The sequence below is a fragment of the Hyposmocoma kahamanoa genome, unplaced genomic scaffold (genome assembly GCF_003589595.1).
Source record: "Hyposmocoma kahamanoa isolate Upper Pololo Valley unplaced genomic scaffold, ASM358959v1 228, whole genome shotgun sequence".
NCBI lineage: Eukaryota > Metazoa > Arthropoda > Insecta > Lepidoptera > Cosmopterigidae > Hyposmocoma > Hyposmocoma kahamanoa.
Genome location: NW_020653747.1, coordinates 689,682 through 705,782, shown reverse-complemented (window position 1 = coordinate 705,782; position 16,101 = coordinate 689,682). Strand labels below are relative to the sequence as shown.

The following is a 16,101-nucleotide window of genomic DNA, read 5'->3' as shown; positions in this document are numbered from 1 at the left end:
GCGATGGAATGCGGCAGGTAGTGAAACGGTGACTACGAAGGCCAGCAGCTTCCCCGTTCCTGCTTCTGAGCAGGAACGGGGAAGGGGGGATGAGGTTGAACAGCTCCTCAGAGCACTCACCATGGTACATGCGGTAAAAGGCGCTAAGCGATGCAACATCTCTACGCAGTTGCAGAGGTTGTAATTATTAATATGTGGCCTGTATTTTGGTCTGCAGGAAGAAATTTCTTTTAGAAATAAGCAGTACCTTTTGTTTGTGTTCTACATTTTACTGAATATGATTTGTGTTTTCTTATGCAATAAATAGATATCTAATTTATACCAGGGGTTCTCTAATACCGAGTACTTACCGACCATTTCGTCCTTGAGTCTAGGAACAGCCTCAAAGCGCTGAACCAAGCCGCATGGGCCAACACAAAGTACAGCCACGTGTGCAGCATCAGTCTCTCCTTGTGGATGAGTTTCATAATTATGTAGAACATCATGTAGAGGATCGTGTTGCCCATCAGGATTGCCAGAACGTGGCGGGCAAAGTCCTTGTTGTGCTCGTACATGCTAGGCAAGTCCAATAACATAATTTGAAATTTTAAAGCGATTCCAATCCGCATCGGGCTCGCGTGGGAAGTACAGCCCAAGCCCTCTCACTGTGGTATAATATATAGTACGAAATTGATATTGTAAATAGATATTGTACGAACGATCCATCACACACCGCCTGATGGCATTGACCTACTTTTCAATCGCGAAGTACCGATTTTCCTCAAAAGAGTGACTACCAAACATGAGGTGCTTTGATATCAAATCTAAAGCTAAATTATATAATTTAGTTCGCATCTAGTACTGCTTTCTTATTTGAAACACTTTCAACATTAAGCAGAAAGTGAATACTCGGAACAACCTACTGCGCCGCCGTATATCTTGGAAGTGAGCTTCGTCACAAACTTTGCGAACGACTGAACTAGCCCTTCCCTTTTTGGCTGGCGAATACTCCAGCCCGGTTCAGCACACCTGGTGACTACAGCACTAAATGACACATATCGAATTATCACAGGATGTCTGAAACCAACCCGTCGGTATGCTGTATCCGTTGGTGTTGCCCTCCCGGACGTTCCGTAGAAACGTGGCTAGACCATCACGTCCCGGTAATCCAGAGGCTGAAGAATCGAGATAGCTTCATTAAAGAAGTATACCCTCTGGATGGGGAAACTAACCAGGTCCGAATAAGCCTCTGGAAAGAGAGATACCCCACGGCATCACCGCTATCGGAGTACCTCCTCCCTCCTGGGCATCATCTACCTTGGCAAACTTGGAAGTCTCTAAATAGGCTGCGGAGTCAAGTAGACTGAAGCAAGGAGAGCATGCACGGATGGGGTTATAGCTCGGAAAGCGCATGTCTGTGTGGTATCTCTCCCCAGATAATGGTACATCTTTCGTCCTGCCCTGCCTGCCTACAACGCCACTGTTAATGCTGTCTCAGGCGCTAAGTACTGGTCCTCACGAATATAAACGTCAGAGTGGGTACGCCAAGAATAAGAAGATTTGAAACACTGCTTTGGATCGGTAATACCTAGTAAATATTATAGTCTATCTTTTTTGAAGACGGAGTAAAATGACATTTATAGGGTTGTCAGTTTTCATAAAATTTTAAATAGTCATGTAGTTGTTGTCGATAGTTTTATCGATAGATTGTGAAGGACAGTCATTTTACTCCATATTCAAAAAAGACAAGACTATAGTAATAAGATATTTCGTCATATACAAAAAACTTACCCAAAAGCAGCCAATGCCCAGTTAGCGAGGTTCGCCACGGCTAGTAGAACTGCTCTGGCCAAGTATTTGGGGACGAACGCTCGGCGACCGTGTAAGCGAAGGCCGTTGAAAGCGGTTGAGAATATCGACCACTCTGTAATGTGTACAGTGTTCAAGCCTTTGTGTTCCTTGCAGCCATCGACTATATAACCAGAAATAGAAACGAAATAAGGGCCATCCATCCCTGGCACTCATCAGGCAAATGGGCCATATGTCACTTTTAAATATCAACTCTCGTTTGCGCTGAAATCACAAATTAGAAAGCTGAAATAGTAAAGCGCCAACAACTGACCTGTGTCTCTGTATATCCCAAAAATATTCTGTATTTATTGTAGTGGAGACATTGACCTACCAATAAATGGAGGTCGGGTTCGCGCTTAAAAGTGTCCGCACTTGTAGGGCGTTAAAATCGCATACAGAGCGTCAATCGCGCAACAGTCTTCGTTTGTTCGACTGGCAGCGCGGTTGTCAATCATGCAGTACCAATAACAATAACTTGTAAAAATTACTGCAATAAAGTGTAAAAACAGGATTTTGTATCATATTTTCACTAAACAAATATATTGTTATCATAGTTCTCATTTAAAAGTGTTATTTTGTACAGTTTTATAGTATTTAATTTATATATAAATGAATCGTAAATATAAATTACAAAAGCACACAAAATAATCAAATAGCTAACTGTCCTTTTTCTACACATTGCATGCGCAAAAGATGGAAAAGAGACCCATTACATCAGTTTCAAGAAGCTTATATAAACTTCTTGGTCATTTTCAATTGTTCGAACCACAAGCGATTGAAATATTTAGAACAAAGAAACTATCGAGTCGCATTGATTTTAATCTTATTTTTTAAATATATTTTTTTTATTAAACCTTAGCAATAACTAACAAAATATTGTTGTGCTCATTTTACGGCTTGGGATAACATATCAGAAGTCAGAAAATACATTTGCCCGAAATAACGTTAGCTCGAATTTTCATAATGTCAAATGTATTTTTTTAGGAAGATTACAAAACAAAAGCTAATTTTGTTGTTGTGAAAAGCATCAAAATTACTCGAAGGCGTAACGGATTTATTATAAATCGGTTTTCGGAATTACGGATATTCGAGTTTAAGTTTAGTTGGAATATCGGTACATTTCTTATAGTACACGCTTATTTTCACATTTGTAGTAATATTGGAATGTTTGTATCTCCAACCCTTAGTTATTTCTTTAAGTGAATTTGTACAAAATTCGACATAATAATATATATAAAAAAATTAGTTAATATTTACGAGAAAGGCTATTATTCCATTACTCTTGTGTTCAAGTAATATTCAGTCAAAGCTAAATATGGTGCATTTCGTTAAGTTTCCAGAACAAGCTGAATATGGTGTTTTCGGGCCCTTAAATTGTTGCAAGCAAAATTAGGCAGTACTGCAATGACGTTACAATTTCAATTTATTTAGTTTTTTTATATTTCGTTACATGTCACTACGTGTGTATAGGTTAACTTCGGCCATTTTTTTGTGGTTTTTGTATTAGATCCAATGTCCATTTGTTGGTAGGTCAATGAATGAAGATAATAATCTCTAACTATGGGGGACTGTTCAATTCGGTGGTGTGGGAAAAACAGCAAAACATCTAATTGCAAAATAATCGGAATAACATTTTATCGGTAATTAAATATGTAATTTTTAAATTTTCGTCCATTATAGCAAATCAAACTTGCACTAAACTGATCGATTTGAAGTGAAACAATTGACGACACCCGTCATCTGTTTTGAATTCTGGCTGGCCAATCGAAGCGCAGTTGTCACCGTAATGATTTGGCAGAATGGTTTTCAAATAAGTTAAATGGCATTTCGTCTCTATTTCTAGGTACATACTCGATACTCGTAGCAAATAAACCACCTTATAGTCCTGTGACTTTGCTCACCCATTTTAAACCGGCCGACGTAGTAGATTTTCAACGTGAGAATGAGACACGTGGCGATGTGCGCGATCGTGAACACCACCCAGAAGTACACGCTCGGGTACATTATCCCGAATAGACCTGTTACCAATGACAACTCAAGTAAATTTATTGCTTTCATAAAGCAAATTACGTATACTGCATGTATGAAATACGCTGACGCTACCCTGTATACAAGCTACACAGTAGGCTATCGACGATCGCTGACACAGCCCTGTACTTTTACTGAAAACTGGCGCAATGACGGAAACGCCGACGCTGCGGCACGTGTAAGCTGCCGCCTCATGTCCACGGTCGCCGGGGCGAGCCGCGGGAACGACATCGGCCGGCACTTCGTATCTTGCATCGATCGGGTCAATAGCTATAATTTTTATATTGTAATTTTCTATTTTTAATTAAAGTTATTTTAACAATTTCGGTTTTTTTTAAGTCCTGCGGCTGCAACCTTCGTAATTAGCATCTCAATTAAAATATACAATAAAAACAAACATGTGGTAAGTAGTTCAGTTTATCTTCTAAATACACCCTCAGACAATTTTTTTTATCACATGTGGTTTAAGATGTTTGGTGAACAGATTGCGATGTATCAGTGACAAAATATGATTCTGTTATAGGTTTTAAAAGCTATTATACAAGGTCCAAGTTATTATATTTGTAATTTCAAGTTTTTTTTATAGTGAGGATTAGGCTCAATTTATATAGCGACGGAACGGAATGAAAGTGAATTTTTGTGACGGTATTGTACATAGCACAATGAACTTTATGGTCAATTACGTAACGTATACACTAGATACGACGGAAGATTTTGGGTCGTATCTAGTTTAGTAGCAGTAGAGCTCGTTGTGAAAGAGTTCGTCCAGGATAGTACTGCCACCTTTACTTATTTCTGCCAAGCAGTAATGTCAGCGTTACTGTGTTCCGGTTTAGTAGGGTAAGGGTGCTGGAGAAATTACAGGCACATGTCAACTTATGTCTCAGGGTGACCTGCGATGTTTGCAATTTAAAGCTCTGAGTGGCACTGTAGCTGTTATGGACAGGCGTGTAGCTTACCATCAGGCGCACGACTTGTTCGTCCCGTCACTTGATATTATAAAAAAAAAATTGCCAAATCTATAATTGTTGTGTTGTAAACCATACTTATATTGTATTTATTTCCTCGCAAATGTGTTGAGAAACTATGTAAAACTACGTATGTATCACAGACGGTAAAAAAATACAAAACTCGAGCTATTAAAGCCCTCAGTGTTTGGCTTCGGGCTTCTAATAGACCCTCGTTGGTAATTTCTTATTTACCTACTACTACTTCTTTTGAAAGACATAAGTGACAGCGACAGTTGTTTGCGAAACCGAGTCAGCGTTCCCCGCCCCGTTCAGTACTTATTATCCAATAATGAGTTTTTATTCCACTATATAAGTTTGTTTTAAGTTCGGCAGAAAAAATTTAATCCTTAATATCTTATTTGTGTAAATCACCACTTATTTTGAATTTTGTTCTAAGCCTTTGTCTTTTTTGTTGTTGTAATAGTTATAATGTTTTCGATTGAAGGACATTGTTTCCAGGTCATGCAATAAATAAAAAATAAAAAAAACACTTACCAATAGCCATAATAAATGCCAGCAACATAAATGTGGCGTGCGCGCTGGCGTTCACGTCGGGGTGCCTGTTCTGGTAAAGCTTTACCATGCACAGCACCGCTATCACGTACATGAACGATGAATCTGTCGAATAATGGTGATAATAATGTTTATTTACAATCAAAATATACGTATTATTTTAAAAATACTAAAATTCGCCAGGTCTATAATTACTAACATCGTAAACAACAACTTTTGTTTCATAATTTTTAATAATTCATAAAATTTTACTTTCATATAAAAATAAAAATATTTAAATAAGTCGTTCTAAACGGTGATAGCTCTGTGTGGTACCTTACTAACCGACTTCAAAAAAAGGAGGAGTTTCTCAATTCGATTGTATTTTTTGTATGTATGTTACGCGATAACTCCGGCGGCATTTAGATTGTGAACTGGCCATCGGTACTATCTCAATTTTGACAACTATACTGGATGAAGAAAAAAATTATTTGCGTCATTTATATAGCATCTGGTTTATTAAATAAAAAAGATTCTATATAAATGTTTTTTTCTTCATCCTGTAAAGTTGTCAAAATTGAGATATTACCGGTTGCCAGTTCACAGTCGATTTGTGACCCGATTTTAATGAATCTTTTTTGTTGGAAAGGTGGTAGGTACCTCGTGGTCCCATTTAAATTCAGAGAAAATATTTCACCCTAGAAGTGGCAAACTAACAGATGGATCCGGTGTCGCGCACTTTCCGGTAACCGATTTCAATAAAACTTCAAAAAGATTTAATTCCACGCACTTTTGAGGTCGGTTTTTTTTAGTAATTTGTACAGAGATTATTACCAAATGCAGATCAAAAACTTGTCAGATAGTACAACAAATACTTAATTTTTTTTTTGGTGTGTTTATAGCCGTTTCCTCATGCTCCCACTTGGTGCTCCTCTACTGGTAGGACCAAAAGGATAAATATATACTCGTTCTCCGACTAATGTACTGTCACCTGTATTTATATGTAATTGATATTGTAATACTCGTTATGTTATCGATTGTCTAAGTTTATCAGATTATGTTTTGTAAAAAAAAGAAAAAAGAAGAAAAAAGTTTAAGTTTATGTGAGTAATAAATCTCTGAGAAGTTGTGTTACAAATGACTCTGTATAAGTAAGTTATATGTTTGTCTAGGCGCTACGACGTCGAATTCCGGATACCACCCTGTTACACCATACCATACCATGACTATATAAAAAACCAATTAGGCACAGATTTACTAGATAAAACTTAAAATTAAGTCGTAAAGAAAGGATTACATAATACGAGTAATGCTAACACGAATAATAACAGGAATATGTCGTCTGTTTAAAGGTAAAACCGTATAAGTGACATTTTCCGCAAAAAGTCTTTAATTTATATAGCTATCGCAAGAAAATCGCTATCTTTCTGCATGTGGAACTCAATAACAAAAAAGCTATAAACTTAGTAAGAGTTTCATCTGCAGAAAGATGGTGAATTTCTTAAAACTGGTACATAATTTGGAGATTTTTCGTGGAAAATGTCATTTATGTGGTTTTACTCTTAAGGAGACGATATACAAAATTGACAATTTTTTAAATGGTGATAGGGGGACTCAATTTCTTATAAGAATGATTTAATTGTACTGGAAGCTCGTTGAATTTAATAAAATGTTTATTGGTAGGTTATGTTGATGAATGATTTTTTTTTACTAAATTTGACAAACTTTTGAGGTTCCGATTTTTTCGTACCATACAATCAAATCATCCTTATAAGAAGCCGAGTCTATAAGCATTAAAAAATAGCCATTTTTTCGTCATTTTGTATGAAAAAAATTTTGTGAAATTTGAGCATATTCTACTATCCAGATTTTTTACGTCCCATAAAATGAAATGATCAGCACAAAAAAAATTCATCAAATTTTATTAATTTTTAAAGACAACTCACGCTTGACCAAAAAATCATTTATGACAAAATTGTTTTCATAAAAAAGGGTTAAGACAGTTTCCTTGTATCTTCTATGGTTTCGGATTTCCCCATACCGTCCCATTTAAAAAAAATGCTGTATAAGTAAATGTTCATTACGTGTGAATAAAACTTTAATTAAATAATTAAACTGCCTCCGTGGCCGAACGGTTACCATGCCGGACTGCCATGCAGAGGTCCTGGGTTCGATTCCCAGGCCGGGAGAAATATGTGTATGGCCTACATTTATTTCTCCCGTGAGTTTGGGTGTAATTTGTGGTTGTCTATGTGTCTGTCCATGGCACCCGCGACACAGGGTTTTCCCTAGTGCGGGGCTATGTTGAGTGTGTGCGTTATTATTATTATTATTATTAATAATATGAAAATGACAATGAATACTAATCGTCAATCCTCGTAGAGTACAAAAATATATAAGCAATTAAAAAACGTAAACAATGTGTGAGTAGACAAAGGGTAAGTTCGTAAAAACCAACCAAAGCGAACTTGAAACGACGTTATAAAGAAAGATCACTTCAAGAGTACTCTTAACAGAAAACCAAGCACGAAAGCATTGGCGCGTGAAAGGCTGAGACCTCTACCTACCCCGGTGGGAAAACGGCGATAAAAATATGTATGTAACTATGTGTGCATTAAATTCGATTAATGTTGTGATTAATTATGGAGTGCACATTTTTATGTATCAAGACGTTTCAGCTATTATATAAATTATGAGCTTAATACTTAATGTGATTTGGTTTGCCGATCGATTGAATCAGAACATAACATATACGAAATACACAAACACATTATACACTTTCATATTAGGTACGAAATAAAACAAATTTATCTTTTTTCATATAAATTACAAATACTCATATTTGGAGCCAAATACGCCATTTGTTTGGTGCCACATTATTTCCTTTTTTCTAATGTTCCCAAAAATTTATTTTACGTATTTTGTCAGTTTATTATTGATAATGCGATACGTTGTTTTCTTTAAGGGACCATCTGGGACACAGTAAATTGCCTCAACAACAATGTATTGTTGTTGACTTAGGCACTATTAAGTTTATAGAACAGTTTCAACTCTTACCAAACTGGAAGTTCATCTTATTGGGGCAAAGGTGGTAACACCCGGAGAGCAGCCCCTCCATCACTAGAGCTAGTCCCATCGAGTAGAACAGGCCCCAATGCTGAGGGATGCCTATGTCCTACGGCGCAAAATATTTTTTCATTAAATATAAAAATATCTTGTCACTTATTAATAAAATAGTAACATTAAAAAATTAAATTAAATGCTTTGTGACCCCTGCCATGTTAAGTAGCAACACACCTTACGTATTGAATAATTTTCTTTCAAAGCTCATAAGGCTTATATGCCTAGCTAACTAAACTAAATATATATTGCCAACCTCATTTTAAAAGGTTGAAAATTTTAACTCTACCATCGTATAATGTATATCACACTGTGTTTAGGAGAGCAGAATTGTAATAGCTACGAAGGTCTACCACAAACTTCGATGTGAGGATGTGCAATAATAGCAGAATTTCATTTAATTACCGAATGATATTACGTTCTGCAATATTGAAAATTTTTAATAAAATTTTATTACATGTATTCTAGACAAACTTATTAAATATATTATAGCTATATTTTATTTTTGTAATTATGTTTTATTAGTATTAGGTTGAGGAATAGCGAATAATGCTCTGGCCACACAAATTTTTGTAATGTTCGAGTTCATATGAATCCTGCCACACTGAAATACGCGGCAGCCGGGCCACGGGCCGTACGCAGGGCGGATGCGGACCGGGAGTTGCATTCCATTGAGTTCAATTCAACCGTCCACACAGAGAAGCAGCGGGCGCGGTCCGGGAGCAGGGCTCTAGCGAGACTTTAGGGGGCTTGGACGTTGTATAACTCTTTGAGTGTATTTTTATTAAGTTTAATATAAGTTCGACCGAAATTTCTGTTGCGTTGCTTCTGTAACGCTAATAAAAGCAGATTTTTTCTTGATCTTTATCCGTCATCGATGTGGAGCTTTCTTTAAAATCTGTGTAGAAAATGAAACGTGGTTGCTTGGCCGCCTTCGCGCCGCTATTATGCCGCGAGCTACGTTTGGGACTGCTGTGTGACACGCCCCGGTATGCATTCGCTTCCCGTAAGCTAGCCCCCGGACCACTTTTCCCGCAGTACCGTGTGTGGCCCGATCTTAATTGGACTGCAAGATTATATTGAATTTACAAAATGTTGCACGGAAATAATTTAAAAACTATGAAAGCCTTGTCGCATGCCGCAAGGCGGATCACAGTGATTCAAATTCATTCTTGTAACGCTTTTACAACCTGTGTAAAGAAATAAACTATTTAATTTGTTATCTATAACATAGGTACGGTGAACCAATCCCATTCAAATTTGAACTTTACGGGTGGCTCACACCTAACCGAGCAATATAAAGTAGTCAAACCAACCTGATTATTCTTCATTCTCCGCTGGCGAAGCCTGGTCTGCAACATGAAGACCAGGCCCAATAAAACGTAGCCAGCGTTGGAGATCACGTGGTTGAAGTCAGATAGGAAGCCCAGAGGATGAGCGCAGAGAAAGTTGTAGTAGCACAAGTCTTGGTTGCCAGTTTGGAACACTATCTGGGGGTAATTATTGGTGAGAATTGGTTTTTCGAATATTTCAACCCAGGTTTCAGTACGATTCTGTTACTAAATGTTACCAGTGAAAAATTAAAAATTTATCTTCAAGTCACAGGTACCTTTCGTTACAAAGACTTCAACTGTCGACTTTTTCATTGAGAAGCAACCCACCTAATTAGCACTACCACCGCTACGTCGGACAAGGTTTACGAAATTTCTATGAAGAATATGAAGTTCCAACGAGTGTGGAGGACTATGGCCTGAGCCCTCCAACAGTGAAACGCGTAAGGGTTCAAAAATTAGTGGAATTACATCTATTTGCCAAGTTTTATTGAAATCGGTTACCGGAAAACGCGCGAAACCGGATTTATCCCCTAGTTTAACATCCTTAGAGGTGGAATATATTCTTCAAATTTAAATGGGACCAATACTGAGGTACCCTCTTTCCAACAAAAAGAGTACGAAAAAGGATTCACAAATGAGTTATTCCGTAACATATGTACAAAAAAAATACAGTCAAATTGAGAACCTCGTCCTTTTTTGAAGTCGGTTAAAAACAATGCATTGCAATTACGTTTAAGTGCATTCAAAGTTTGCTTATAGTTGGGAGCAAATAATTGTAATAAACTGGGACATTGACAAAATAGATTTTAATAAAACGGACGCGGCACCAGCCTAAAGGTTTGCCATTCAGCTGGAGCCACATAAGAAAAATTCTACATGATATAAAATATATATATTAGTTTTTTGTTAATACATCAAAGCAATTGCCTTGGCTTCCACTAAAATTGCACAATCTACGAATTACTCAACCATTATTCACCCGAAGTGCATGAAATTTGGAAACTACTAAGTTCGACATAGAATAACAAAACTTTCTGAGGTAACCAATGATGGCATAGGAAAAGAATATTTCTTGTAAATAATTTATTTTCCTTTATTATATGTGATCAATATAAATATTAGATTAAATGCTCATTATTTAGGCTAGATGTGCCCATAGGCTCGCGTAATTGGAATTTAAATAGGCAAAATAATATAAAAGTGGGTTATGTAGAAACATCGAGTATATAATCAGAAATAGAGACGAAATAAGGGCCATCTTATATCACTTTTAAATATCAACTCTCGTTTGCACTGAAATTACAAGTTAGAAAGCTGAAATAGTACAGCGCCAACAACTGACCTGTGTGTACGTCTCAGTACATTCCAAAAATATTCTGTATTTATTGTAATAAAGATAATATCTCTAACAATGGGGGCTGTTCCATCCAAATGGAAACACATTTCATCGGTAATTAAATATGAAACATGTAATTTTTCAATTTTCGTCCATTATAGCAAAGGTCAAGTCAAACTGGTAAATTTTAAGTGAAACAATTGACGACACCCGGCAATTGTTTCGAATTCGGGCTGGCCAATCGGAGCGCAGTTGTCACCGTAATGATTTGGCAGAATAGTTTTCAAACAACTGAAATGACATTTCGTCTCTATTTCGGGCCAATTATTATAAACTTTACAATACCTATTGATATAAATGATTTATGAATAAAATATTTCAATTTTCAATCTCAATAACAATCACTCTCTTCAAATCTAATTTTAAAAAACCGACCTCAAAAGTTCGTGGAATTAAATTTATTTGTCAAGTTTTATTGAAATCGATTACGCGAAACAGGATTCATCCAATAGTTTGCCACCCTTAGAGGTGGGATATTTTATTCAAATTTAAATGGGACCAATACCGAGGTACCCTCTTTCCAACAAAATAATAATTAAAATCGGTTCACAAATGCCACGTTATCGCGTAACATACATACAAAAAAAACACAGTCGAATTGAGGGCCTCGTTAAGGAGAACGTCGGTTTTTTGAGGTTTCTTTTTTTAGGAGTCTGTAAAGAGATTATGGATATTAATTTTAATTATATTTTATTAACTTACATCTTGATACGTGATTAAAAGTTGTACAACAGGCAATGCGTACACAACAGCCACAGTCAATGCGCTCCAGAAATACCTGCAACATTAAATTCGTGTGATTGGCCGATTTGAATTTCGTACCCCATTTCACGTGATATTAAAACCATGTCATTAGCCAATAAAACTTTATTTACTACCTTTCAAGAGATGTGATTGGCTGGTTTGTATTTCGTACTGCATTTCACGTGATATGAGAGACATGCAATTGGCTAGTGAGATTTTCGTTCTGTTAACGTGAGTAAACTGTAAATGTTAATATTTCTTTTATGGAATTTCACGATGTTGTTACTATTGAAAAAGCAGTCAATTACTCCATTTGATTCCGGTACTTTAACCAACCACAGACGACTGGAAAACTTTTCATCACGAACACAACTCCGCACAGCGCACTTGCATAGATTCTTTTGCTCCCTTGGTACATTCCTTTACTTTAAATTAAATTCTACTTTGCATTATTTCGCCATGCAGGATGCAGGTCGTGTACAATCTCACCTTATTACGAAGGGACAGTTTGCTGTGCTTGTTGAGAAGGGGGTGGAGGCGGCTCATAACAAAGTGGGCGCAATCGCGGACGGTTTTCACGAGTGCTTTAAATGACAGCTTCATGTAGAGCGTAACTCCTCAAGTATTTGACCGTGTTCACCCAAGGGATCGAAAGGCCAAAGAGCGAAATCGGGCTGAGATTTTGTACCCTACGACTGGATAGGTTACTTCGCGTGACGAATACCGACACGCTTTTGTCGGGATTGACTTCGATTCTCCATCTGCAAAGCTACTCGCCTAGGCGTGTAGTGGCAGATTGGAGAACCGCGGAAACTAACTTGGAGCTGCGCGCCGAATAATAGAGCGCAGTGTCGTCGGCAAAGAGGGCGAGAGTTATTGACTGATGCTTCGGGATATCGGTAGTGTACAGGGAGAATAGGAGGGGCGACTGGACAGAGCCTTGCGAAAAGAGCGATTCAACAAGAAGTCTCGAATGATGTGCACGAGACGGTCGGGCACGCCAAGATTGTACAGCTTGTAAAGTAAGCCGTTGTGCCAGACTTTGTCGAAGGCTTTTGCCACATCGAAGAAGAGGGAGAGCGCGCTACCGGCGTGGCGGGCTTAAATACAACTGCCCTCTCCATTCTCTCTATTGAGTGGCGTTGTGTTGTAGGCCACGCCCACTACACTAAGGGTTTTCTCCTAATAAATGAATTTCATGGCCAGTTGTGTAACAGCAAAATAAAAAACAATGGATCTATTTCTACACTCAGCCAACTACCAGCAGCTGACTAGAGACGTAGCTTTATTTAATAATTGTAATTAAGTTTCTTGAACGTAATAAAATTATTTTATAATCAAACGCAGCGAGGCTTTCTGACATTCAATAATAATTATTAAAAAGCTACAACTCTGTTCAGCTGCTGGTAAATTTAAAGGTACTTGGCCGAGTGAATAAATAGACTGTCAAAGATGGCGCTAGGGCAAAAAGTCGTTAAAAACCAAAACCAATAATCTGCAACACATACAAAGAGTGGAAAAAAAAAGAGAACTGACCTGTTAGACCTCCTGCTCAGAATATCTGGTCGAGACGTATTAAGACGCGCCACAGTGAGGTTTATGGGCATCGATCGAGCCAGTTCCGGCTCAGAATCATCCTCTGTAACATTACATACGTGTGTCAGTTAACGCGACCAGACGCGGCTCAGTCCCACTTTTAAACTTCGTGTCCCGCTGTCCCCGAAATACGTATCAATGTCCCGATAATTATAATTTTTTTATAAAAAAAAAGCCGACCTCAAAAGTTCGTGGAATTACGTCTATTTGCCAAATTTTATTGAAATCGGTTACCGGATTCATCCCCTAGTTTGCCACCCTTAGAGGTGGAATATTTTTTCAAATTTAAACGGCACCAATACTGAGTTACCCTCTCTCCAACAAAAAAGAATCATCAAAATCGGTTTTAAAAAATTTCAAAAATATTTTAAAAAATAGAGTGGAATTGAAAACCTCTCCCTTTCTAAAGTCGGTTAAAAAGCAGTGACATTAACGGGTTAACCTAATTTCAATTAAATTTTTTCGCTATATTTATCTTTGTACTTGCACAAACCATCATTGTCGTCATTATTGAGAATAGGCGCATCTTCACCGTCGCCGATTCTAGTTGTAGACGGGCCTGGAAACTCTTCTGTGACCACCACTACTTCTGTTGAAATAAAATAATTACCACCCTTTGTAACAAATTTTAAAATTAATAAAATCTGATCTGGGAGTCTACTCCTGTTCCCCGTCTGACACACTTCCGAAACAATTGCTGTCAAATAAGTGATACTCAACCAAATAAAATCATTTATTCCATTAAATGTTAAAATTCAATTAATTTCAAAAACTAAATTAATTACGTAATTATGTCAATCAGAAACAGGCTTCGTCACATAAAAATTAACAATGCAATTCGCCAGACTTGGCCATTTTTATCCAACTAGTACAATAAAAAAGGACCGCTCTGAATCTTAGCTGGTTCAAACGTCCCCATAACATTGGCACCAAGTATTATATAGTATATACATTGTTGCACCAAGTAATATCCAGAGCGTGGTTCATGACCTCTATCTCTAAGCCGGCGACCCAACTCCCTGATAAATCCCTATAGTACTGTAGTCTAGGCTCTACTCTATGAGTAGAATCACTGGCTGAATGAATAGTTTTGTAATTAGAATGTGTGTTGAAAAATGAAGTAAGAAAAAGAATAGAGCATCTTGAGATATCGAAATATAACCCAACACTGTAAGCATGTAAAAAAGTGAAATAAAGTAAATTTTTAAGATTATTCCAGTTTAAATTCATAAAAGTACCTCTCGCTACGCAACCCAAGCTACGTCCCAGTTACAAATGGTGGAATTCGCCGGCTTACAAATAATGGAAGTACGAATCCCGAAGTGAAAATTTTTTATATTTTTATTTTAAAAAATCTCTGAAGCAATGGAAGATATATAGTATAACTTAAGCCTGCAAATGATGGACGCAAGCTTACGAATGATGAAAGGATCCTGATGAAGAAAAGTCCATCGTGGAAAAATGTTTATATGTTTTTATGACAAAACTTCCAGGAAAGCGTACATAAGGTCGTAATTTATATTTTTTATATTTAATATTAATTTGTAATTGATGCCAGTAAAAAGTGCAATAAAGTAAATTTTGAAGATTATTCCACTTTATATTCATAAAAGTGCCTCTCGCTACGCAACCCAAGCTACGTCCCAGTTACAGTACATACATTGTTGCACCAAGTAAGATCCAGAGCGTAGATCATGAATTCATTGGCCTCTGCACCCCAAGTCCCCGCAATATCCATTGCAATTGGCACAAAATCGTACATTGGTTCTAAGGCACTGTACTTGGCATGTTTCAATTTTGCCGCATAATCCGCAGCCGATCCGGCAGATCTGATCTGGTGGTGTGATTTAGACTGACACACGTAGCGTCCAACAAACGGCACCGACTCTTCTGCCATGGAACCAGTGTAAGAGCGTCGGTTCTCTTGCCATCTGTACGGCACAACCCCGGAGACTCCAAGACACAAGCCACGTTAGCCAATACCAAAGCAAACTCAAACTCCACCAAATTAAAAGATAAAATCAAGTATGAAACTTCATTGCCATCATGCGTCTTGTAATATGGTTGAGTATTACTCGACCCCTCCTACGCAAAGTATCGTATGTCGAAATTGCCAAGTTTACAGGCGAGCTTAAAGTTGTGAAATCACTGCAATGAGCATAACACGTGAATTGAGCTTTTCTCAGTTTTATTCGAGAACGAGTTTTAAAGAACGAGTTTTAAAGAACGAGCTTTGCGTAATAAAACTGAGAAATATGTTGTTGTTTGTTGAAATTATCACGTGTGTAGCGCGATTACTGTTACGTAAACTGCTACTCCCCCCACACCGCGCAGCTTCATCAAGAACAGACTCAGTTAAGCGGTAGGCCTGTAGTATCTGTGGTGGGAGCTTTACGTACTAAATAAAGGCACATTAAATGGGCACACTAAATTTAAATCACAATTGACAAAATGGCTTTTGACACATTGCTTTTATAGTAATAAGCAATATTTAGATTGTGCTACAAGTAATGGTCATTAATATAAATTGACATATTTTTAATAAGTTTTT

General features: G+C 37.4%; 1 protein-coding gene across 1 annotated transcript; it reads right to left on the bottom strand.

Moving 5' to 3' along the window:
* Positions 1 to 317: 317 nt before the first annotated feature.
* Positions 318 to 14,147, bottom strand: LOC113228359 (SID1 transmembrane family member 2-like). The gene is made up of 9 exons (XM_026461631.1): positions 14,044 to 14,147; positions 13,491 to 13,593; positions 11,913 to 11,988; positions 9,797 to 9,970; positions 8,418 to 8,535; positions 5,364 to 5,486; positions 3,732 to 3,848; positions 1,771 to 1,903; positions 318 to 555 (listed from the first exon to the last, which is right to left on the bottom strand). The coding sequence occupies exons 2-9, from the start codon at positions 13,559 to 13,561 to the stop codon at positions 333 to 335; spliced, it is 1,035 nt and encodes a 344-aa protein (XP_026317416.1). The 5' UTR covers positions 13,562 to 13,593; positions 14,044 to 14,147; the 3' UTR covers positions 318 to 332.
* Positions 14,148 to 16,101: the final 1,954 nt, after the last annotated feature.